Below are 24,491 nucleotides of genomic sequence, written 5' to 3'. Positions count from 1 at the left end.
GATGGGCATCATTCAAATGGTGTGTGTGCACCTTGTCGTGTGATTGATTATGTGGGGTGTGGCTTACCTGCCTCTCCATATTTTATTCAAGTCGGCACACCGATTCAGAGTCAATGTTATTCCTCATGGTTGCTTCTGTCAGCTACGAAAAGACTCATTTGCTATGTGGATAGTGTCATTATGTGGTTTAATCACTAGGTGACACTGGACTTTCTTGTAGCTCAGCAGAGGCAGGTGCTTCCTGTGTCTGTTCTGTTCTTCTTAGAGAGGGACAACAAAGTACTTGGCTAGCTTCCTGACTCACATCTTTTAAGCTCTTCCATGATAGTTGCCAAATTTCAGCTTGCTGTATCTCTTTTAAAGGAACACTGAAAGAATAACTGCATTTTAAGAGTTGCTGCCAGGTTTAAATGGCGCTTTACACTGGTCTAGTTGCCCTTCCTTGTGCTGTCCTGGCTGCCCTTCTCTCTTCCGAATAAGCTTTTCATGTGGCAGTGGCCAGAACAGGTTCCTTTTTGATTAAAGAACTTTTGGGATGACTGGGGGGGGGGGAGTCCTGCATCGGCAGATGGGACCTCAGAGGCTCTCTGAGAAACCTGCTATCTGAGCAGCACCCCAACTTGCCTCTGCAACTTGCTGTTTGCTGTGGGGAGCCCAGACTTCAAACTAGAAGTCCATATCTAATGGTACCTTGACTGATTGTTTAATTTCGATACTGCTTAATATATTAAAAATACAGAAAACTGAAGCAACAACAGACAACTTAAGCAAAATATTATTAAAAATACAGTTACACATAAAAAGATTATGTTAATACTAAGTTACTAACATATATAAAGCAATGTCAGTTCATTTCCCTTCCAGCACACCCTCCCTCTCATCCTCCCGATTCTCACTCAGGGTCCAACAGACTCTCAGCCCACCTACCAAAGTTCTCCTTCACTAGGTCCATTATGTGGACAAGTTCTCTGGTGTTTTGTTTTGTTTTGTTTTAGAAAAATATGGCAATAGAAAACTAGCGCAGAGAACAAAGTACTGGGCTAAAGCCAGAGATGCAAGTATTCTGTTTGCGGGGTAGATGGGAGCAGTAGTTCTTTTATACAGGGGGAACATTCCAAAGCGGTATCTCCACCTCTAGCCCCAAATGATACAGTTCTCATTCTGCTGCATGTATAGGACCAGCTGAAGAGAGCACTGGAAACTGCAATTCAGTGGCAAAGCTGGGAGCATTTTTAACAAATCACTTCCAACAACCCTCAGGATGCTGCAGTCAAAGGTTGTTTTGCAGCGCTTTCCCCACTCTGGAAAGCTCAACCAGAGCAAACGACAATCCACTGAAAGCCTGATGTTTGCTCCAATTATGCACTAAATAACAAGTTTTCATGGGGAAAGCACCACAGCGCTTTTAGGCATGGACCAGTACCTGAAAGGAGTGAAGCAATAGGATAGCCCCAAGGTCTCCTCTTATTTTCACAGAGGGTTTGATGTGTGCAGTGTAGCCAGTTGCACAAAGTTAAGAGTCACATTCATTGCCCTGCCTTTTTGCCACCTACATTTTGCCTCTGACTAATGAGGCACCACATAGTTAAGAGTTGTCTCCATTATAGTTGTGGTGGCAGCTAAAGATGTGGCTTCAAAGGGCTCACCCAAGTACTCCTTCAGAAACAGCACTCACCTGGATTGCCTTTTAAATTTGGTGTCAAATGCAAGCCCTGTTGGGATTGGTTCCCCCTGGGTGCCCAAAGTGGAGCTTGCTGTCTTTGTTTGCAGGTGTGGCCTTTTCTGCCTGAGGAGCCCCGCTTCTTCCTTGGGTCACTTGATGGCGTGGAGACCCATCAAGTCAAGCATTGCCCACACTGACTGGCAGGGAACTTCCCCAGCCCCTTCTTGGAGATGCCAGGAATTGAGCCTGGGACTTTCTGCATGGAAAGCAGATGCTCCACTCACTGCACTTTCCCAGCCAGAATATAGCTCATGTTCCATGTGTTTTTATGTACTAATACACTATACAATATCATATCGTTTTATCTGTCAAATATGTTCACTGCCTTCTATATCATTTGTGGGTTCTGTTGGCTCCCCCTGGGGCTTTGGTGCTCTTTGGGGGACCACCTACTTTGTGCTTGTACAATACAAAGAGCAACACATGCAGCAATGGCCCTGTGCAGCAATAAAACTGCTAGCCATTTGCAAAGCAAAGCAGGGTCTGGTGACTGGATGCTGAGATTCCTGCATTGCAGGGGTTGGACTAGATTACCCTTGGAGTCCCCTCCAACTCTACAATTATGTCATTCTAAGAAACACACAGGGATGATGGGTGGGTGGGTCAGAGAAAGGTGTGTTCCTTCCCACAGGTGACTATTTGCATATTTGGAGGCCAGTAGGAGTTGGTCTCCATCAAGCCTGGAGAAGTAGCCCCTGTCAGATTTCAGAAAAGGAACAGAGCTAGCAGAGAGAGAGAGAAGCAACAAGCAGGCCAGCAGCAAACATGGTGGAGGCAATACTGAGGTGGAAACCAGCCGTCCCCTCTGCCCCGCTATGAGCAGCCTCTGCAGACCAGCTTTCGATCTGTATGACCGCATATGCCCATTAGGTGGCAGTATAGAGAATGACAAAGAAGAGGGATGTAAAACACCAAGCGAACAGGGATCGCACTGCTTATTCTGTCGCGATCGTATTCTTCCTAATACGGAAGCAGCTTGAACTTGTTACACTGGCTGCCCCCCGCTCCGCGCCATGCCATTTTCCTAGGAAGCCTATTGAGGATGCTATGCCGCAAGTGCGCCCCCCCCCGCGCCCCGCCAGGATCTCTGAGGCTTAGAAAAGTGCCCAGCAGGAGACACCCATCCATGCGCAAAGAGGCTGTTGTCTCAAGGCTTCAATAAAGCCTCCCGCTGAGCAGGTTCTTTGGGGGAGAATCGGGAGCAGCGAGCGAACAGGACCTTCCCCATGACTAGATCGATTCTGGTATACTAACTTGCCCAGGTATCGATGAATTGCATACAGGCTGAAAGATGGAGCATTCAAGTCAGTTTCAGGAGTTAATCTCTGCCCCTAAAACGGACGAGGTGCTAAAGTGTTCTAACTAGCGAGACCATCTCCGCAGAACGTGACCTACTGCAGGCTATATAACTAGACTCCGTTATGTAGATTAGGGCTCGTTTCAAAATTGTAGCATTTTAAAAAAGAAATTAAGGCAGTACTAATCTGAAATTTCTGTGCCAAAAGCAAAATCCAGAACTGTGTGACTGCAAAACCATCTACGAAACTGATGTAACGGAGAATGGGGGGAGAGGGAAACGTTGCACTTGTTTGATAGGTTGCCGCAGTAACAGACGAGCTTCTGCGTAGATTTCTGGATAAATTTACGAAGTCATTGCCTATTATTGCAGGGAGGGGGGGAGGACGCCAACGTGCCAGGTAAACATACTGCAGTTTGGAGACAAGTGACTCGCTCTCTTCTGAGAAAAGTGGGTGGCTCTTAAAAGAGCCTTTGGGTTCTGGGTGGCCTTTTTCAGCAGCAGAGTCCGCTTACTTGGAGCTGGTGTACTTGGTGACAGCCTTGGTGCCCTCCGAGACGGCGTGCTTGGCCAGCTCCCCGGGCAGCAAGAGGCGCACGGCCGTCTGGATCTCCCGGGAGGTGATGGTGGAGCGCTTGTTGTAATGGGCCAGGCGAGAAGCCTCTCCGGCGATGCGCTCGAAGATGTCGTTGACAAAGGAGTTCATGATGCTCATGGCCTTGGAGGAGATGCCGGTGTCGGGGTGGACCTGCTTCAGCACCTTGTAGACGTAGATGGAGTAGCTCTCCTTGCGGCTCTTGCGGCGCTTCTTGTCGCCCTTCTTCTGCGTCTTGGTCACCGCCTTCTTGGAGCCCTTCTTGGGAGCCGGAGCTGACTTGGCTGGCTCGGGCATTGTGCAGGAAGCCCCCCTACTTTCTGTACCAGCAAAAAGAAGTGTGAAGCGAGCAAACTCATCCCAGCCCTGTATTTATAGTCTCCCTATGCAAATGAAGGGTTCCAATGCCGAACCTTTCCATTGGCTGAGGGCAGCATTTTGTGGCGCCGCCACTGCGCACGCACATGCAAATTAGAGTACTGCAAGCGCCGGGTTTTCATTGGGCGGCAGCTGCCTCTCAGCTCCCGATTGGCCGCCTTTTGAAATTGTCTTCTTATTGGCTCTGCAATGCTGGTGACAGATCTGGCCAATCCGTAATTGCGCTTCCCTCGGCGAGGAGGGCATAAAAGGCGCCGGGGGTTCTTTTCTTCTTAATTGCAGTTTTATTTTTTTGTTGCGCCTCTGAGCGGAGCTGAGTCAGTGTCGCCATGTCTGGCCGCGGCAAGCAAGGGGGGAAGGCGAGGGCCAAGGCGAAGTCGCGATCCTCGCGCGCCGGCCTCCAGTTCCCCGTCGGCCGCGTGCACCGCCTGCTCCGCAAAGGGAACTACGCCGAGCGGGTGGGCGCGGGAGCCCCGGTTTACCTGGCCGCGGTGCTGGAGTATCTCACGGCTGAAATACTGGAGCTGGCGGGCAACGCTGCCCGGGACAACAAGAAAACGAGGATCATTCCCCGTCACCTCCAGCTGGCGGTTCGCAACGATGAAGAATTGAACAAGCTGCTGGGAGGAGTCACTATTGCCCAGGGGGGAGTCTTGCCCAATATCCAGGCTGTTCTGCTCCCCAAGAAGACAGAGAGCCACAAGCCCAAAGGCAAATGAGGAAGAAGCGGGCTCTTTCACCTAACAAAACCTAAAGCATCTGTGCATCACAAAAAGGCTCTTTTAAGAGCCACCCACAAATATCAAAAAAGGCTGAAAGAAATCACTACTAGTGAAAATGCGTTCGTAATGAAGTACCTTTCCCCCCTCCCCCCGCAAAAAAGGCAAAGGAGCTTTTGAATTTTGGGGGCATGCACATAAGGGAGTCAGTAAAACTTTGCTTCGCTGCACATGATCTGCAGTGTGATTTGGAAACGGGAGGTAAAAGAGCACTGATTTCTGGCAGCTACAACAAAAGTATAAACCTAAGTGGCAGAAAGTTTGGTACATAAGGCTACTTTGTAACAGCAATACAACTCTTTGTTGAAAACGTGGATGGCCCTTAAAAGGGCCTTTTGAGTATTTTTTTTGGTAACTGCTAATGCTTACTGCGGCATCGCCTAATTTCAGCCGCCGAATCCGTACAGAGTGCGGCCCTGGCGCTTCAAGGCATAGACCACATCCATGGCAGTCACGGTCTTCCTCTTGGCGTGCTCCGTGTAAGTCACGGCATCGCGGATGACATTCTCCAGGAAAACCTTCAGCACGCCCCGAGTCTCCTCGTAGATCAGCCCAGAGATGCGCTTGACTCCTCCACGGCGAGCCAAGCGGCGAATCGCAGGCTTCGTGATGCCCTGGATGTTATCGCGCAGCACCTTGCGGTGGCGCTTGGCGCCCCCTTTCCCAAGCCCCTTCCCGCCTTTGCCGCGACCCGACATCTTGGAGCTTCAAACACCTTGCGAATGAGAGCGACAGGAAGCAGTTTCAGTTTATATACTCTGTATGCGGACCAGAATGAAAACTTTGAGCGGGGGGGGGAACGAGCGGGGAGTGAACGCAGGAGCGTATACTGTTACAACAACGCTATAGGGCAATGCTAAGTCAGCTTCTCCAATAAAACGCAGCAGTATTTCAAAACAGCCAGTAATAAATTAGCTGCAACAATTTAACTGAGCGAGAGCGCTGGCGCCTTCCCTGCTTTTGAGCAGGCGTAGAAAGGTATTCTTATGACGTGCAATTCACTCGCTTCCCCTTCATTTCTGTGTAGGGTCCCTGAAAACTCTGACCACTACCAGGACAATGGTACAATATGAGCATATGAAAGCTGTTTTGTAATGTCATCCTATTGGACCATCAAGTGTTGGAATACAACTCAGTTTGCGCTTGAGGCTGATATGCTGTACCTACATGAGAGGGCATGGGCAACTCTAGTCTAGTCTGCCCTTTAACCCATGACCTTTCTTCAGGCTTGAGGGATACTTTTAAGGTTGCTTCCTTCATTACCTAATTCCTTTCTTCTTCATCTTCACGTCAGTAGGAGGAGGAATTTTTTGTGTTTTTCCTGCAGAGATGTGACACAAAGCATGGCTTGCTGCATTCCCAAACTGAGGTAGTTAGAACTAGGACATTTCCTGTAAAAAATGTATTTCCTGCACTTAACATAGCCCTGCCCCCAACGCCAAGGTAAAGCGGGCTCTTCCACCCAAGTTCTAGTGTAAAGTTCAACTTCTGCTGATGGAACTTAATCGTCGACATGGACGGAGTTCCGCCTCCTCGTTCAGAGTAATGTTGGCGATCTAAATAAATAATTAAAAAATTGTCCAGTAGCACCTATTTTATTTATTTCGACTGCGTCAGACCAACACGGCTACCTACCTGAATCTAGAATCATGGTTGGCGATCTTTTTTGAATGTGACCCCCTATTTCCCAGGACCCATACACTCTCAATCAGGTTCTACATGCTGGATCTGCTTGGACACACCGCAGACCTTTGCCCTCCAAGCTAAGCTCCAGCAGCGTGGAGCGGAGCTTCATCAGGCACGTCTATTCCGCACATCTCTGGGACCTGCGTGTTAAGGGCGAGAAATAAAATAAACAATGATTATAATAACAATTCAAAGGATACATCTATAATTGACCAGCTGTCCACGAGACCAAAGCTGGCACATTAACTCTCGGGCGAAATTTAGCGCGCGCACGACAAAAACAAGCTCTTCCTTATGGCATAATTTAAGTTATTTCATTCATCAAAGCACACCTCACGCATTAGAAACACCCCCACCCCTTCTGTCAGACGACTGTAAGAAGAAGCCGCGGGAGCTCGGAGTGGGGAGCTGTTATGCCCCAACTTTTCGATTGGCTGAGAGGGCTCTTAAGCTCATCCCCACTTGGGCGCGCACATGCAAATGATGAGCCTGTGATTCCCCACTTCCAATTGGATGAACGCGTCGTCTCCCCCTCAGGTTGGTGCAGACTTAGAAATCTTTTTCCCAATTGGTTTATTTTTTTTTAACTGCATCTCCAGCCAATCAGAAGCGTCATTTTCGAGCCTCTCGGAAGGTATAAAAGCACCTCGCCGGCTTTGCCTCCCATAGTTGGCTCGCTTTCTTGGGAGAGGAAGTTGTGTGGATTCAGCGACAACAGCATGTCTGGCCGCGGCAAGCAGGGAGGCAAGGCGAGGGCCAAGGCCAAGTCGCGCTCTTCGCGGGCCGGCCTGCAGTTCCCCGTGGGCCGCGTGCACCGCCTGCTGCGCAAGGGCAACTACGCCGAGCGGGTGGGCGCCGGCGCGCCCGTCTACTTGGCGGCCGTGCTCGAGTACCTGACGGCCGAGATCCTCGAGCTGGCCGGCAACGCGGCTCGCGACAACAAGAAGACCCGCATCATCCCCCGCCACCTGCAGCTGGCCATCCGCAACGACGAGGAGCTCAACAAACTGCTCGGCAAAGTCACCATCGCCCAGGGCGGCGTCCTGCCCAACATCCAAGCCGTCCTCCTGCCCAAGAAGACCGAGAGCCACAAGGCCAAAGGGAAGTGAAGCTGCTCTTCTGGGCCTCGCAGTTCTCCTTGAAACTGAACCAAAGGCTCTTTTCAGAGCCACCCACACCTTCCAGAAAAGAGCTGGCAATCGCCTGATTGCTGTTGCCTCAATCCTTTCTTGCTTTCCCCTTTGCTACAGTTGTTGAAATTGAGGCCATATGACATGTGTGCTTTCAAATCATTTATCATTAGTTTTATTTGTTGGTGATATTCATGGTTATCAAAGTTGGCAATTATGTCTTTGATCTACTGCACTTAGTTTAAATTACAGCTGTATTGTCATGGTTCCTATTTAGATAAGCTCCTAAGCCTGACAAACTAAACCAAAACATAATGTGTGGTGCTGGGAATGTGATAGCTTGTCAGTTTGGACATGTTGCAGTCAACTTCACCACGTGAAGCACCCAAACACTTGGCTGCCAAAGTGTCTCAAAGTGTAAAAACAGAAGAATAATAAGCACTATAAATCTAGATTAAGGTAGGTAGCCGTGATGGTCTGATGCAGCCAAAATAAATAAATAAAAATTGTCCAGTAGCAACTTAGAGACCAACTTAAGTTTGTTCCAGGTATAAGTTTATGTGTGTATGCATTTCAGGTATCTGAAGAAGTGTGCATGCACACGAAAGCTTATAGCCAGAACAAACTTACTGTAGTTGGTCTCTAAAGCACTATAAAGATTTTCTAAAAGTTGCTTGTCATTAAAAACTAGGTATGGAGTTTGCTGTTGGTGAGCAATTCTTCCCCCTAGCACAGGTGTTACTTTCCTGCCATTGGGGGACCTTTTGCCGATTTTCTAGCTGGAGAATAACTTGGGGATAGTGAAATGGAAGATGAAAAAACATGCTTGGGCTGCAGCCACCTCTGTGTTGGCAGGGATCCTGTATATGTCTGATTCCTGCCTCCATATAATGTTTTCAACTAGCTGTTGAACCACTTTGTTGAATATATGCATATTTTGGCAGATCCCCCTTCCTTTGGAGGATCTAGTCTGACAGCACCCTTCTGAGTGCTCTTGTCTTAACATACAAATTATACTGCTGCAAGATCATCACATGGATGATGTATTTACAACAATTATATCCTATGCTTAGGCTTTGAGTCATAAATTTTAATAAGCTGGAAAGGCAAAGAACTTAGAGGTGCACCCCACCCCACCCCGTAACCAAATATATGGCAGAGGGCCTTGGGGAAATGAGTATAGCATGAAAGAGCAGAATACTACTGTATTTTACCTTATGTCAGGGAAGGTGCTGTTTATGGTGTAGCCTAGAGAGGCCTTTTGAATTAATGTGACGTGATGCACATATCTAAGTTGAGTTCAAAATTCAGCTGTGGATATGGGCAGTAGATTTGGGAAGAAGTGCAGTAACGGTATTCTACCAGGTGACCTGTTGGAGCCTTTAGGACATATCAAACTTATTTTACTGCTTTATTGTGGGGACTGGCCAGATGGGAATTGGGGAGGAAGAAGCACAAACTTTATCAAGCAAAATAATCCATTTTAAAAATCAGAGCTGCTCTTCAAAACACAGGAAGGAAAATTGAGAAAAAACACACATCATAAAGTCAGCAATTGTGCAAATAATACTTTACATTTAGTGGTATGGGTCCACAGAAGACGCCATCAATACCACTCTCCATGCTGCTCTGTCCCATCTGGAGCAGCCGGGGAGTTATGTGAGGCTGCTGTTTGTGGATTTTAGCTCTGCTTTTAACACTATCCTCCCCCATAGACTGGTGTCCAAGCTAGAGGCGATTGGACTCTCCAACTCCACCTGTCTCTGGGTTTTGGATTTTTTGTCAGAACGTTCCCAGAGGGTTAGAGTAGGGTCACACATGTCCACAGCCCTTAGCCTTAACACCGGCTCACCACAGGGTTGTGTGTTGAGTCCCCTGCTCTACACTATGTATACGTATGACTGTACAGCCATCTATTCCAGCAACAAAATCATCAAGTTTGCTGATGACACTACGGTGGTAGGGCTCATTTCAGGAGGGGATGAGTCCGCCTATCGGGACGAGGTGGAGCGGCTCTGTGTTTGGTGTGGAGAGAACAATCTGGCTCTTAATACGGCTAAGACCAAGGAATTGGTGGTGGATTACAGGAAAAAAAAGGCGGACATTCAGCCCTTGTATATCAACGGGGAACGGGTGGAGAGGGTGGCGGAATTCAGGTTTTTGGGAGTAGCTATCGATCAGGGCATGACTTGGAGCGCACATACCACTGCTCTGGTGAAGAAGGCCCAGCAGAGAATTTATTTCCTCAGACTTTTAAAGAAGAACAATCTGAGTGAGAGACTGCTGGTGTCCTTCTACCGAGGCTCCATAGAGAGCATTCTTACATACTGTATTTGTGCTTGGTTCTCCAGTTGTACAGCTAGGGAGAGGAAGGTGCTCCAGAAGGTCATAACTACAGCCCAAAGGATTATTGGTCATCCTCTCCCATCTTTGGAAGAACTGTACGGTTCCCGTTGTCTTAGGAAAGCAAATAACATCCTGCAGGATTCATCTCACCCGGGACACTGTCTGTTTGCACTACTGCCTTCTGGCAGAAGATATAGAAACATCAAGTCAAAGACAAATAGACTGAAAAACAGTTTCTATCCAAGAGCTGTGGCCCTTTTGAATGCTGTAACTCGTTAGTGTGACCTGGGAGTTTGATGGGTGTGGTGTGGGTGTGGCTGGAATGTGGTTTGTTTGGTTGTTGTTGTTGTCTTGCTTTTGTTGTTTTAAGGGATGGCATCCAATTTCGTTGCACTTTGTGCAATGTTGCACTTGTGTAATGACAATAAAGAATCTATCTATCTATCTATCTATCTGTGGAGTTTTACACACATTCAAAAGTTGCCAATTCAGCCAAAGTACACCCTGCCATCAGTAGAGAATAAATACCATTTAGATTTGCAGAACTGGCACTTGCAGGAAACCAGTTACTTAGTGTGGCAGCTCCTACACTCTGGAACTGACTGCCCATTGACATTAGGCAGATGCTGTCTTTGTATTGTTTTCAGTGCCTGCAAAGAACCTTTCAGTTTCAGCAAGACTATCTAGCCATGTGATTTTAGCATGTGATTTTTAAAGTATAACAGCTGTGCAGTTACTGGTTTTAATTTTTAGTGTAACTTGTTTCTAATGATTTTAACAATATTTTAATGAAGAATTTCAATTGTCTTTTGTTCAATCTAATCTAGCTTTCCCGAACCTCGTGCCCTCTGGACATTCTGGATGGCAGCTCCTGTTATCTGCAGCTGTCTGCTCTGCACATAAGGTAGATTCAAGCACTGACAAAACCATTGTACTGACATGGGAAAAAGAGGTTTTGTAAATTGAACTAAACAATTTGTTTTCTAAAAATGATGTTTTAAAACTTGTCTCATCACGTATTTGAATATGATCTATTGCACCCTCTGGAGAATTTATTTCAGGTGTGCATCAGAAGGTAGAGGCCCAGTTAACAATGCAAGATCAGTCTTAAAGTGAGCTCCTAGTTGTGTACTACTGGCCTAAGAATCCAAAGAGACCTGGAATAGGAGGCTGAATCATAAAGCTCTGTACTGCATGTGCACACACATTAACAGCAAAAGCAATCTCTCTAAGGTGCTACTGGACAATTTTTTAATTTATCCAGATAGTGAGATAGTAATTTTCTACCCACAAATCTCAGCAAATGAGAGTAGTTAGGAAAGTACTGAATTGATATCTTAGGGTGTTTATGCAGTGGCATGTATTCAGTTGAAGAGTAGCAGAAAAGGGTTCCAAATGTACTCAAGCAGCCAGTATCTGCCAGCTTCCACCATCTTATTTGGTTTCAAAACAGTAATTATATCCTAGCCGACAATTATGCAGTCCCATGTGCTTCTCCGTTTAACACAGGATGTCTCTAATGGGATGTTTTTGATCTTGATTTCTGGTTCTTCAAACACAAGAAATGCAAAGAGCAAGGAAAGATGCTGTTGCAAATTCTCTGGATTAAAGAGCAGTTCCTTTCTCAAGCTACCAAGCAAGGCTTGGCCTAAGTGGAAATTTAGTGACCAAAAATAGTAGACTGAAGTGGCCCTCTGGGTCTTCTAGTTGCCAGAGCAGTCTCCAGATTTCCAAGGCCTTGGGTGCCCGCATCACAGACTGAAGCAGTGATTTGTCTTTGAAATAAAGAATTCCTTCCCCAAGGGAGTCCCTGCCTCATGACGAGGACTGGGACCTCGGAAGGAGCGCGGTTGTGGAGGCTCCTTACCGGTCGGGAAATGTCAGAGACCACACCAGGATTGGTGAAAAAGCAAAGTCTGATCTTTATTGAAAGAACAGGAAAAAACAAAACTGTTGAAACAGGGTCCCCCTCTCACGCCATTAAAACAGAGTGAGAACCTCGAACAAAGGGCTGCTTTGACTCTTATACCTTTTGGTTTCCAAACAGAAGAATAACAGCGGAGGTGGCGGGAAGCTGAATGGGGGGAAGAGGGGATTAACATAAGGTAAGTAGGATGTTGTAAGATCTTGGGAGGTGTCAATTTTGCTGGAGGGCTGGAATAACATGTGTTGAGCTTCTTCTGGATCTGGTTAATGGCTGTTCCTTTATCTACAGGAAAGCTTTCCGTAGCTGCTAATAATCAGTATGCAGATCGTGAGGCTGGATGTTCTGGAAATGGCTTCAATGTTAATGTGAGATCCTGCTCTGCATTGCTATCAATTTGAGTGTGATAGTCTCTGTGATAGTCTCATGTTTGCATACTTATTGGAAAATAAAACTACTTTATTTTGGGTTGGTATTTTGTGTCTATTCGGGGCATTATTTGCAGACTTAGTAGATGGCAGTATGGTGGAGAGTGTTTTGGCAGCTAGGAATGGATACATTCAGAAAATACTGTACAGCATAGTACAGCGTTTTGAGAAAAATACATTTCAGTAAAGATACATTCAAGGAAAAGATATACATTTCAGTAAGGATGCATGCAGTACTTTCAGATACATTCCTATACATTTCCGTAAGGATACATTTAGATACATTCTTAAGTCAATGAGAAAACACAGCAAAATGATACATTCTCAAACAATGCGTTCTCCAAGGCACAGTTTATTTTTCTTGTGGGGTTTTAAGGCATAATACTATAACTTTGATATTGGTAGGGCCATTTTTCCTTTATTCCCCTCTCTGACCATGACTCTTTTACGACATCTTCAAGAAGCAAAAGGGCTTGCTATTCTATTCTCAAGGCAGCACCAGCAGCTGAAAGTTACTAAATATGTAGAATAGAACAGCACTGACCAAGAAGTGGATGAGCCACTTCAAAGGCATCTTAGTATATAGACCAAGATCACTAGACCCTTGGGCTATTTTAACAGGGCAGACAAAGTATTGTCTAAGACAGGCATAGGCAACCTCGGCCCGCCAGATGTTTTGGGACTCAATTCCCAACATCCCTGACCACTAGTCCTGTTAGCTAGGGATCATGGGAGTTGGTAGTCCCAAAACATCTGGTGGGCCAAGGTTGCCTATGCCTGATCTTTTCCTTTCCTTATTTCTTTTCCTTATTTGTCTTCCATTACTTTTTAGCACTGACGTATTGTTCTGCCACAATCTCTTCCCCCATTTCACAAGTTTTCTTCACTTGCCAAAGAGGCTTCCATTTTCCTGCCTCAGTCAAGGGTTGTGCCTGTGCTTTTGTTTCCAGCAAACATTGCTGCAAGCTCCAGATCTGGAAAAAATCCCTATCAGGAGTTGCCTGAGGCTGCCTCCCCTGAGCTTTAATGGCCATGTGGGCATTGGGAATGCTGCAAAGGGCAGACTGCTGATGAGCTGGCTGGCTCATCAAGACACCCAAAGCACTCCTTGGTCATTTCAGAAGTAACAAGGTAGGCATGTAGCAAGCTCTGCACCCCACCCTTTAAAATTTCATCCATCCCCTGTAATCTTCAATGGAATTTAATTTCTTTTCTCATCTATTTATAAGAATATTTCTAAACTGCCAGCTCATAAAAAAATGTGACGGTGGGATCATAAAAGCACTGAGGGATCATAAAACTATAAAATATAGGGGGGGGGAATGATTACCACAGAATCATAGAATTGGGACCACAAGGGTCATCTAGTCCAACCACTGCAATGCTGAACACTTTTGCTCAATGTGGGGCTCAAACCCCTCTGGCGTGTGTGTTGAGATCCCTGCATTTCAAGGGGTTGGACTAGATGACCCTCAGGGTTCCTTCCAACTCTACAATTCCATGTTCTGCAGACACAAATGTGTTTTCTGAAAACCCTTGGTGAAATGAACATTTTCAGCAGGTAATGAAATACAGTATAGTATCAGAATTGTAGGTACATGTCTCCCTCAGCCTACTCAGTTATAAGGAAACAGTAAGAAAAAAGCACTATTTAGGAGTGTACACATGGACCATACCAGGTCACATCTCAACGAGGCATTGCTCCTGAGGAAGTGAGTGTGCTTGCCATCTACAATTTTTATAAACCAACATGTTCTTTGTAAAAAATGGAGTATTTATTCCCCTAACTGAAGCATTTGAGGCATGTAAAATATTTAAAACAAAAAAAAAGACAATGGTGCCGATGTTCCTAGAGTGGAGCAAAGGTGTTATATAAATTTCCCTCTCCCTCCTTGAAGTGTACAGCAAGTGCCAATCAGCACCTGACCTGGAATGGATCAGGCTGATCCAAAAATGAAGCCCATTGAAGTCAATGAATGCATGGCGCTGGGCCCAAACAGTGCAAAAGAGACCAAGCGGAATCAAACCACAGAGCAGAGGAAGACTCCTCTTTGCTTGGCTTTGAAATGCCAGCTTCTGGGTGCTTTTAAATGTTAGAAAGTACAATAAAGTCAATCCATTTCATTTCTCTAGAAATCCTGACCGGTTGCAACCAATGTACACCCATTCCTATTTAAAGCAGGGGATTTCCAGCTCAAAATTCCCACTAAGGCTGGAAGCCTACAGCCACTTACCCGAGTGAACATGCACATGATCATACTGAACGTCAGGAAGGAGAACGTCCATGGCCGGCGCCCAAACGCTTGACGACCTGCACCTGGATTGTGCAGCGCAAATTTACTGGGTAGGAAGTAACGACAGCTCCTTTTTTTGTTATGTGGGTGGCCCTTAAAAGAGCCTTTGGGTTATTTCCAGCTGTGCTGCAGCGACCGGGAAGCAGCTCAAGCCCTCTCCCCACGGATGCGACGCGCCAGCTGAATGTCTTTCGGCATAATGGTGACCCTTTTGGCGTGGATGGCACACAGGTTGGTATCTTCGAAGAGACCCACCAGGTAAGCCTCGCTAGCCTCCTGCAAGGCCATGACGGCAGAGCTCTGGAAGCGCAGGTCCGTCTTGAAGTCCTGGGCGATTTCTCTTACCAGGCGCTGGAAAGGCAGTTTGCGGATCAGGAGCTCTGTCGATTTCTGATAGCGGCGGATCTCCCGCAGGGCTACGGTGCCCGGCCGATAGCGATGGGGCTTCTTCACCCCACCCGTGGCCGGGGCGCTTTTCCGGGCAGCCTTGGTGGCCAGCTGCTTGCGAGGGGCTTTTCCTCCGGTAGACTTGCGGGCAGTCTGCTTGGTCCGCGCCATGGCTCAAACAGCGAGACAGCAGCTCGCTCCTGCAGAACGGATGCAAAGCGGGGGAGAGGACCTGGGAGCAGAGAATTTATAGGGAAATCCTCCTTCCCTGATTGGCCGAGAGCGCCAGCGTAGCGGCTCAGGGGTTTGAATTTCCCGGGCTTGGAAGGGATTGGAGGCCACCTCTGAGCTCTCGGTCCCCTCCCAGACCCTCTGCCTGAAAGGTGCTCCAGTTATATCGTGGATCCCAGGCACACGACCTATAAAACTACCTTTTGGTCGGGGCGTGCGCGAATCCCTGCCTATCCTACCTCGCAGTGTTGCTGTGAAAGTAAAGAACAACACATATCATGCGTGTGGAGTGAAACGGTGTTTAGCGGTAATCCCAGCTCCAATAGCGTGTATCTTAAAGTTGCTGCCGTTAAAAAGCTGAAAAAGCTGACGTGCCAGATTTGCCACCACAGGGCATCCCAACCCCCGCCGTTCCTAGTGTGACAACCGTTTTTGGATCAAAGAGAATTAAATTAGCAGCAGCTTTTGAGATGAGGAGCTGAATAGGCTTCTTTGAACTTCACAGGCAGAGGCAGTTATAGGGCTAAAAAACCCCGCGCTACGCAATGATTGGTTCAAAATCGTACCCCCTACCGACGAATCCTTTGATTTTACGGGGAGTCAGTAAAAATACCAGGGTTAAAGAGTATTTTTAATACTATGTGTCAGCTCCCGCGTTACACGTACGTAATTCTTTCTCAGGCTGCATCAGAACCGGGTTGCCTCGGAGCGAGGTATTGCCTTGGCATGCCAATCCGTTTTCTAATATTTATATGTTCGATTACCACAAGGTGTATTTTAGATATAAATGGGGGCGGGTAACGACTGCGTGATCCACGTAGGACATCATTCCTTAAGCAAGAGCTGTTCATCAACGGGCATTATTGACATCCCGAACAGCCAATACTTCTCAGCCACGGAAAGTACAACTAAAACAAGGCGCAGCTTCACCTAACTTGGTGGAATGGCAATTGTTCCTCGCGGATTTATACGATTTAACCTTAAGAGCTAGGAATATTTTGAATCCCGTTCTAAACACAAGACAACTTGCTTTCCAAAGTCACCAACAGCCTGGACTCAGCTCTTTTCTGGAAAACGTGGGTGGCTCTGAAAAGAGCCTTTGGGTTCAGCGAGGGGTTTTTTTTCCTTTGGGGGTCAGCCAAGGTTCACTTCCCTTTGGCCTTGTGGCTCTCGGTCTTCTTGGGCAGGAGGACGGCTTGGATGTTGGGCAGGACGCCGCCCTGGGCGATGGTGACTTTGCCGAGCAGCTTGTTGAGCTCCTCGTCGTTGCGGATGGCCAGCTGCAGGTGGCGGGGGATGATGCGGGTCTTCTTGTTGTCGCGAGCGGCGTTGCCGGCCAGCTCGAGGATCTCGGCCGTCAGGTACTCGAGCACGGCCGCCAAGTAGACGGGCGCGCCGGCGCCCACCCGCTCGGCGTAGTTGCCCTTGCGCAGCAGGCGGTGCACGCGGCCCACGGGGAACTGCAGGCCGGCCCGCGAAGAGCGCGACTTGGCCTTGGCCCTCGCCTTGCCTCCCTGCTTGCCGCGGCCAGACATGCTGTCGTCACCGGCTCTCACGCACCACACGCAGCGCGCACAATGCAAAAGCAGCACTGACGGGCGAGGGCCGAGGCGGGGGCCTTTTATGCCTTCCTGGAGCCTGCTAGTACCAGTTCTTATTGGCTTATCGGGCGTCCTGCAGCCACAAGCCAATGAGAAAGCACATTTCTCGAACTGACCAATCACAGAAGTGGAAACGGCACTCTTCCAATAGGAACGGGAATATCACAGTCCTATGATTTGCATGTGCGTGCGCAGCGCAGATGATATCAGGAGGCGCGGCAGCCAATAGAAACATGTCAGCCCAGCAACCTTCATTTGCATAAAGGGCCTTTAAATAGAGGAAGGGCTGACGCCGGCAGCGCCGCATTCCTCTTTGCAGTCCGCCGTGACCAGAGAAAGGTGTTTTCCGAGGGCTTCTTATTTCCTTCAGAGCGAAGACTTTATTTTTGCCAGAATGCCCGAGCCAGCCAAGTCAGCTCCGGCTCCCAAGAAGGGCTCCAAGAAGGCGGTGACCAAGACCCAGAAGAAGGGCGACAAGAAGCGCCGCAAGAGCCGCAAGGAGAGCTACTCCATCTACGTCTACAAGGTGCTGAAGCAGGTCCACCCCGACACCGGCATCTCCTCCAAGGCGATGGGCATCATGAACTCCTTTGTCAACGACATCTTCGAGCGCATCGCCGGAGAGGCTTCTCGCCTGGCCCATTACAACAAGCGCTCCACCATCACCTCCCGGGAGATCCAGACGGCCGTGCGCCTCTTGCTGCCGGGGGAGCTGGCCAAGCACGCCGTCTCGGAGGGCACCAAGGCGGTCACCAAGTACACCAGCTCCAAGTAAGCAGATCGTGCTGCTTAGCAAAGAACTTAATAACCCAAAGGCTCTTTTAAGAGCCACCCACTTTCTCACAAAAGAGCTCGAGTTATTTTTCATCCTGAGTTCCCATAAATGCTGACATTGCACACCAATTTTTATTAACTATTAAAACATACGTGGTGGTGCTCTAAAGACACTCTTTCCCCATGTAAAGTATTATGTCATACAGTATTATGTGTTCTGTGATTCTTTCCCATATTGCATGAAGGTAGGGCAGCTTATGGGGGGGAAAACTACTTGCAGGTTAGAGTGGTGGCATAGCTCAATACACCTTGAGCAGGTGTGCTTCACAAAGCTATGCATAGTATTTTCAAAAACTTAATAAAAGCTTTATACAGTTTGTAGTGAATCAAGAATATGCTAAGAATGCGCTTTGGATGATGGGAGCATAAACTTTGCTACAGAATAACTAGGCCTGGCGTTTACAATAGAGACTCCTAATTTCTGGACAAGCTTCTACAACTAATTTTTATGAGTAGCTAAAAGTGACATGTTTTGATTACTGTTCTTCTGTAACAAATTTTCCCAAAGGGTGGTTTTTAGCAATAATGTCTCCTGGTATCTTAGAGCCTCAGAACTATTGGGGTGTTAGGTTTTTGTGTATCACAGCCCCACATCCTTCAAGATACATAGAATTATATAGTGGGACTGGTTGTTGAGGGTCACCTAGTCTAACCCTCTGCGATGCAAGAATAAACTAGATCATACATGAAGTGCAATCCTAAATTGGGAGGCAAATAAAGGTATATCTGACATTTGTTTTACAACCTATGACAGGCATTCTTCCTCTCTAAGGTCACAATGAGGAGCTACTGAAGGAGTTGATACTAAATTAGGAATAAGGTTTGCAAGTTTTAAATTAAAGGGTATTTATTCTAGAAGCCCTGATTTGGATGTAGCCTGTGGGTTTTGCTAATGATATGTCTGTATTAAAAATGAGGATGCAGCAGAACTTTCATGTTCTGGAATTGAAACTTCCAAATTAAGTTAATCTTCATTGTTCCTAGTGATGGCATGTAAGGGGGGGGCACTTTTATTGGCATTTACCACAACTTAATCCTGAGACTTATAACAGCCCAATAAGGTAGATTTGGTTTAGGTGGTAAACTACTACTGAAAAGAAAATCTTGCCAAGGTAGTCCAGGGAGTTTCAAGTTTGATTAGGGATCTGAATAGGCAACTCCTGGTACCATAACTCATATTTTATTACACTACACTTCGCTCTCCAAAGTCCATCATATATTTGTTTGTGTGTGTGTGTGCGTGCGTGCGCATAGAGAGAGCGAGAGAGAAGAAATCAAATACTTAAGCACACCAAGTAGGAATCGGGACCATATTTTTTTTTTATATAATATTGGGCTTCTCCCCTCCATCCATGTTCCAAAACACGTTTGGATTTAATCTCATTGCAATCAAAGCAGAGACAGTTTTCAACAGAAATCGCATATGCACCAGTTTCCACTGAAAACATGGTCTTCTCAGGGCTCCTGCAAGAAAACACACTTTTCTTCCTCAGTAGGTGACAGCACGGCTTACATTAAGGCGTCTTTGGCGTCTCCGTAGTTTATTAATTGTATGCAAGTGTCAAAATAATTTATCACAAATGCGCATGGGCGCAGGCTGCTCTCATTCCTAAACTTCATTTACAGCGTCAATGAAAGAGGACCGACGTTTTCAGCGAAGGTATTATCTGTCGTTTTTATCTTGCAACAGTTTCACAATTTGCCCTCTGCTAACAAAGTAGCGCAAATAAGAAGGGGAGGGACGAACGAGTTCCGTTGGGCAGTTTTGTGTATATTTTTTGCTTGTTTGTCTGCTCTCTCTTGCCTCCTCTGGGCAACCTGAGAGCATTCTCTTCTACGCAGACTCAAGAGCAAACGAACGGCGCCAAATTATTCAGATTGAAGCGGAGATTTGCGATTGGGCATTTTGAAAATCTCCCGCTGCTCATTTGAGGAGCAGCGCCCTATAGCGAGAGAGGCGTAGTTAGGTAGCACCGCCCTCCCTGGAGCTGCCAGTTTTCATTCTGGTCCGCATACAGAGTATATAATTCAGCCGAGTTCTTTTCTCTCCTGCATAAGCTGGTTCTCTCTTTGTTTGCGAGTCAGCTGGGAAGATGTCGGGTCGCGGCAAAGGCGGGAAGGGGCTTGGGAAAGGGGGCGCCAAGCGCCACCGCAAGGTGCTGCGCGATAACATCCAGGGCATCACGAAGCCTGCGATTCGCCGCTTGGCTCGCCGTGGAGGAGTCAAGCGCATCTCTGGGCTGATCTACGAGGAGACCCGGGGCGTGCTGAAGGTTTTCCTGGAGAATGTCATCCGCGATGCCGTGACTTACACGGAGCACGCCAAGAGGAAGACCGTGACTGCCATGGATGTGGTCTATGCCTTGAAGCGCCAGGGCCGCACTCTGTACGGATTCGGCGGCTAAATATTCCTGCAGCGAACAACAAAATATCCAAAGGCCCTTTTAAGGGCCACCTACTCATTCATAAAAAGCTGGAATTTTCCTCATAGAGTAACGTTAACAAGGTAGGGATGGGAGCTTGTGAAAAGTCGGTAGTTGCTTGATTTGCAACTGGTCCGACGTGTATGCACGTAAATCAAGGAAGTCGAGATGTGCGGTAGCCTTTTACAGTTCTGTTCATTTTTTTTAAAATGCTCCGATGCAGCGCCTTGAATCTTTTTTGTCTCCCGCTTCTGACCGTTTTTTGAGTTAAAAAAGCACCCTGTTGGTTCTTCAGTGAAATTTCTAGGGGAGGCAGCCTTGGATCATGGCCCTAGGTTAACCTCGAAGGGGCTTTTTGCGCAGAACTCTGCTCCTCCCTTCGCTGTCCCCCACTAGATAGAGAGTAGGGCTCCAAACTGGCTTAGCAGCCGCAGGAGGATTCCGGGCGCGGGCGCGGGCGGGGGGGGGGGGAGGCAGGCAGACAAAAGCCAGCGAACAAAAGCCTGGTCTCCGGGCGGGAAACCGCGACGCCTCATTTCCCAGCAGCCCTTGTGCCCATTGCTTTGCTCGCCTCCTTGTGACCTTGTGCTGTCTGTGGCCAATGAGAACTCTGGGATAAGTAGTTCCGAGGCGGTGCGCGGGATTCAGATCCGGGCTGCGCCTTCTCCCTCGCCGTGGAAAAAGGGACGGGGACAGCAGCTGGAGTCCCTTCTCCCAGACAGACGATTTTTCCGCCCGCGTTTCTTCTTTCGGATTTTCCCCACCGGCTTGTCCAAAGCCGAGGGGGGCTCTTGCCCCTCACCCCACCCACTCAAAATCCATAGAAATCGGGCTCTTGGGCACGAAGCCGGCTCCGGAGTGGCTGTCCTGCTTGCCTGCCTTCCTTCTCAACTTGCACCCTCCAGCTCTGGTCGTTGGCCAGGCAGGAGGATACCATTCTGGCTTTGCGGCAGCCCTCGCCGCCACGCCTCTCTCTGCCTGCCTTGGCTGCAAGACGAAGGAAGCCGTCTGTGCCTGCGCTGTGGAGCCTTCTAGGCTGGAGGTGCAAGCTGAGCATGTCAGCAATTATCTTGAGATGTGTCAGTTGAAATGCCTCCCTTCTAAGCGTGGTGCCGGTGAGTGCAAACAGGATCGCAGCCAAGGCAGGGAAAATATGGAGCAAGAGGGGAGAGCTTGAAGAAGGAAATCTCTCTCCCTGCTCCCTCCCCCATAACCAGCAATATCTTAGCAGTAATTAAATAATGGGTTGTATTCAACTAACTTTTATTTCCAGTACACCCACTTAGGTTCATTAATTCTAATGGGTGTAAAGGTAAAGGGACGCCTGACCATTAGGTCCAGTCGTGACCGACTCTGGGGTTGTGGCGCTCATCTCACTTTATTGGCCGAGGGAGCCGGCGTACAGCTTCCGGGTCATGTGGCCAGCAAGACTAAGCTGCTTCTGGCAAACCAGAGCAGCGCATGGAAATGCCGTTTACCTTCCCACCCATTTATCTACTTGAACTTTTGGCGTGCTTTCGAACTGCTAGGTTGGCAGGAGCAGGGACCAAGCAACGGGAGCTCACTCCGTGGCGGGGATTCAAACTGCCCACCTTCTGATCTGCAAGCCCTAGGCACTGTGGGTTAACCCACAGCGCCTCAGAGTAAAATGTAGTTGAATAAAGCCCATTGTCAGTTGGAAAAGGTAAATGGGAAACCTGTGGTATGGGTGCGGAATTCTGACTGATTGCATAATTACTCTTAGGCTGCTATTTTTCATGAAGGATTCCAGTTTTCCTAATTCATGGGAGAGGAGCAGGCTCGCCTCTAGCAGCTGAAAATCTTTTCCAACCTCCTATGGTTTCTTAGATTTATGTAGTTATTAGCCACGTAAGAGCCGGATGCTGACCTTTTGAAAATGAGTGAACGAAAGAAAGCATGGTCTTTCAGGAGGCTGGCTTCTCCCCCCAGTGCCAACTTCTGTGCAGAACTGCAGGGTGCATAGTAGCAGCACCTCGTGTTCGGTTCTGGTGTGAGTTTTCTTTCTTAGCATGCCAGTGTCAGGTTCCCAGTCTTATCTCCTGGGAGGCTCCTGAGTGTTTTTAAAAGGCATGACAGCTATTCATCAGGCAAATCCTCATTACTTTATCTGCATGGCAGGGAAAAGCTCACACATACAGTTGTATGCAAATAATTTTTGCTCAGAGTAGACCTGTTGACAACAAAGTGTCTAAGTTAGTAATGCCTATTGATTTCAAAGGTTATAATAAATAATCCCTTTTCTGCTGTAAGCTACAAGCAGAATTGCAGTTGACTTTCCACTCTATGTGTACTTTCTCCTGCGTTCTGTCTGCACCAGGGGGTGTGGCTTATCCACTGTGAGCGGGGCCACTTGAAGCTCTGCTCATGCTCACAACAACCCTTGTGATGATGGCTGACGTTTTATGACTGTTTTTGTCCATCTGTTAATTATTGTTAATATGCTCTGTGTGTGTAAAATTAAACAGTATAGTGCTCTAACACAATAACGCTGTATAAGATTATTCTTAAAATAATGCTTTACAAAAGCCACCCCTTTTCTAGCCCCCACCTTTTAAGCAACATGGTTAATGGTGGTGATGGTGACAACTTGCAAGAGTTTTCATTTCATTACAAACATCATGATAGCTTTCAGGTGCTATAGTGCTACACTTGGTCTTTCATGAATGATTGTGTCTTATAAAGTGAATGAATAATATTAATAATGTTATTATTTATATCCTGCCCATCTGGCTGGGTTTCCCCAGCCACTCTGGGTAGCTTAAAGCATATCTAAAAACAAAATAAAAACATCAAGCATTAAAAACTTCCCTAAACAAGCCTGCCTTCAGATGTCTTCTAAAAGTCAGATAGTTGTTTATTGCCTTGACATCTGATGGGAGGGCGTTCCACAGGGCAGGCGCCACTACCGAGAAGGCCCTCTGCCTGGTTCCCTATAACCTCATTTCTCGTAGTGAGGGAACCGCCAGAAGGCCCTCGGAGCTGGACCTCAATGTCCGGGTTGAATGATTGGGGTGGAGAGGCTGTTTAGGGCTTTAAAGGTCAGCACCAACACTTTGAATTGTGCTCGGAAACGTACTGGGAGCCAATGTACGGTAGGTCTCTCAGGACCAGTGTTCTATGGTTTTGGCGGTTACCAATCTAACCAGCATTCCGGATTAATTGCAGTTTCTGAGTCAACTTCAAAGATAGCCCCACATAGAGTGCATTGCAGTAGTCCAAGTGGGAGATAATCAGAGCAGGCACCACTCTGGCAAGATGGTCCACAGGCAGGGAGGGTCTCAGTCTACGTAGCAGATGGAGCTGGTAGACAGCTGCCCTGGACACAGAATTGACCTCCATCTCCATCGATAGCTGTGAGTCCAAAAAGACTTCCAGGCTGCACACCTGGTCCCTCAGGGGCACGGTTACCCCATTCAGGACCAGGGATTCCCACCCCCTGTCCTCCAAAAACAGTACTTCTGTCTTGTCAGGATTAACGACACATGGTAATCCCATGCTGAATGCCTATGTTTTTTTTAATTAACTTATTAATTGATTCTTATTCATATATACAAAAATACATAGTGATTACAAAGTATCTTTTTGTAATATACTAAGATAAGACAGCTACTGAGTCTGAAAAAGAACAAGGTCTGAAAGAGGAAAAGACAATAAAAGGAGAGACCTAAAAAGAAAAAAGAAAGGGAGAGGAAAGTGAAAGAAAGTAAAAACTACAGAAAGAAAAGAGTGTAAAAGGACTTCCAGGTCTCGGTTCTGCATTCTATCTTCTATAAACCGATATTTTTTCAGTATTCAAATCCTGATACTATAAGCTCATTTTCTCTTTCAAACAAAAAATCTACAAGAAATTTCCAATCCTTAACAAATGTCAGTTATGATTTTTCTCAAATTAAACATCTTAACTTTGCCATCTCAGCCAGATATTTGTGCATATAGCAGTCTCACAAATGTAGTCATATATTGGAATAATCTTCCATAGTCCTTTTCTAGTATGTGTCCATTAGCCCCAAGAGAAAAAGTTCTGGCTTCAGTTGAATATTAACCTTTAAAATCTGCTGTATCAATGTATGTAATTGTATCCAAACTTTTTTTAGCCTTTTTACATGATAAAAAGTCCCTTCATGTTCTTGGGATTTGCAGCAAACATTTGAAACATTACACATTTGGAATAGCTTCTCTATAACTACACTGAATGCCTAGTGTGGAAGGACCCTGAACCTTTTACTTCCATGAGGTTTGACTCACACAAAATATTATGGCTGGAATCCTGTGTTTACTCACCCCGTGGGTGTAAGCATAAAGGTAAAGGGACTGGACATTAGGTCCAGTCGTGACCAACTCTGGGGTTGCGTCGCTCATCTTGCTTTACTGGCCAAGGGAGCCGGCGTACAGCTTCCGGGTCATGTGGCCAGCA

At 47.1% G+C, this 24,491-nt stretch overlaps 5 protein-coding genes and 3 pseudogenes across 8 annotated transcripts; 4 read left to right on the top strand and 4 right to left on the bottom strand.

Moving 5' to 3' along the window:
• Positions 1–1,126: 1,126 nt before the first annotated feature.
• On the bottom strand, positions 1,127–3,958 carry LOC309524508 (histone H2B 5 pseudogene; annotated as a pseudogene). The gene has a single exon. The product of its transcript is annotated as a histone H2B 5 pseudogene (transcript).
• A 206-nt stretch (positions 3,959–4,164) lies between these two features.
• On the top strand, positions 4,165–4,768 carry LOC309524506 (histone H2A type 2-B). The gene has a single exon (XM_082209075.1). The coding sequence runs from the start codon at positions 4,323–4,325 to the stop codon at positions 4,710–4,712; it is 390 nt and encodes a 129-aa protein (XP_082065201.1). The 5' UTR covers positions 4,165–4,322; the 3' UTR covers positions 4,713–4,768.
• Positions 4,769–4,917: 149 nt separating this feature from the next.
• LOC309524512 (histone H4) lies at positions 4,918–5,557 on the bottom strand. Its single transcript, XM_082209092.1, has one exon. It carries the CDS (start codon positions 5,468–5,470, stop codon positions 5,159–5,161), a length of 312 nt encoding a protein of 103 aa, XP_082065218.1. The 5' UTR covers positions 5,471–5,557; the 3' UTR covers positions 4,918–5,158.
• Positions 5,558–7,170: 1,613 nt separating this feature from the next.
• On the top strand, positions 7,171–14,384 carry LOC309524505 (histone H2A type 2-C pseudogene; annotated as a pseudogene). Its single transcript, XR_014224577.1, has 3 exons — positions 7,171–8,047; positions 10,762–12,326; positions 12,364–14,384. The product of XR_014224577.1 is annotated as a histone H2A type 2-C pseudogene (transcript).
• A 142-nt stretch (positions 14,385–14,526) lies between these two features.
• LOC309524502 (histone H3.2) lies at positions 14,527–16,000 on the bottom strand. The gene has a single exon (XM_082209071.1). It carries the CDS (start codon positions 15,136–15,138, stop codon positions 14,728–14,730), a length of 411 nt encoding a protein of 136 aa, XP_082065197.1. The 5' UTR covers positions 15,139–16,000; the 3' UTR covers positions 14,527–14,727.
• Positions 16,001–16,178: 178 nt separating this feature from the next.
• Positions 16,179–16,748, bottom strand: LOC309524504 (histone H2A type 2-C pseudogene; annotated as a pseudogene). The gene has a single exon. The product of its transcript is annotated as a histone H2A type 2-C pseudogene (transcript).
• Positions 16,749–17,081: 333 nt separating this feature from the next.
• On the top strand, positions 17,082–17,949 carry LOC309526934 (histone H2B 5). The gene has a single exon (XM_082213314.1). The coding sequence runs from the start codon at positions 17,194–17,196 to the stop codon at positions 17,572–17,574; it is 381 nt and encodes a 126-aa protein (XP_082069440.1). The 5' UTR covers positions 17,082–17,193; the 3' UTR covers positions 17,575–17,949.
• Positions 17,950–18,941: 992 nt separating this feature from the next.
• LOC309526258 (histone H4) lies at positions 18,942–20,117 on the top strand. Its single transcript, XM_082212170.1, has one exon. The coding sequence runs from the start codon at positions 19,727–19,729 to the stop codon at positions 20,036–20,038; it is 312 nt and encodes a 103-aa protein (XP_082068296.1). The 5' UTR covers positions 18,942–19,726; the 3' UTR covers positions 20,039–20,117.
• The last annotated feature ends 4,374 nt before the right edge of the window (positions 20,118–24,491 follow it).

The sequence above is a fragment of the Podarcis vaucheri genome, assembly GCF_965113315.1.
Source record: "Podarcis vaucheri genome assembly, chromosome: 2".
Taxonomy (NCBI): Eukaryota; Metazoa; Chordata; class Lepidosauria; order Squamata; family Lacertidae; genus Podarcis; species Podarcis vaucheri.
The sequence above is the reverse complement of the archived record's forward strand: the minus strand, read 5'-3'. Positions and strand labels throughout refer to the sequence as shown.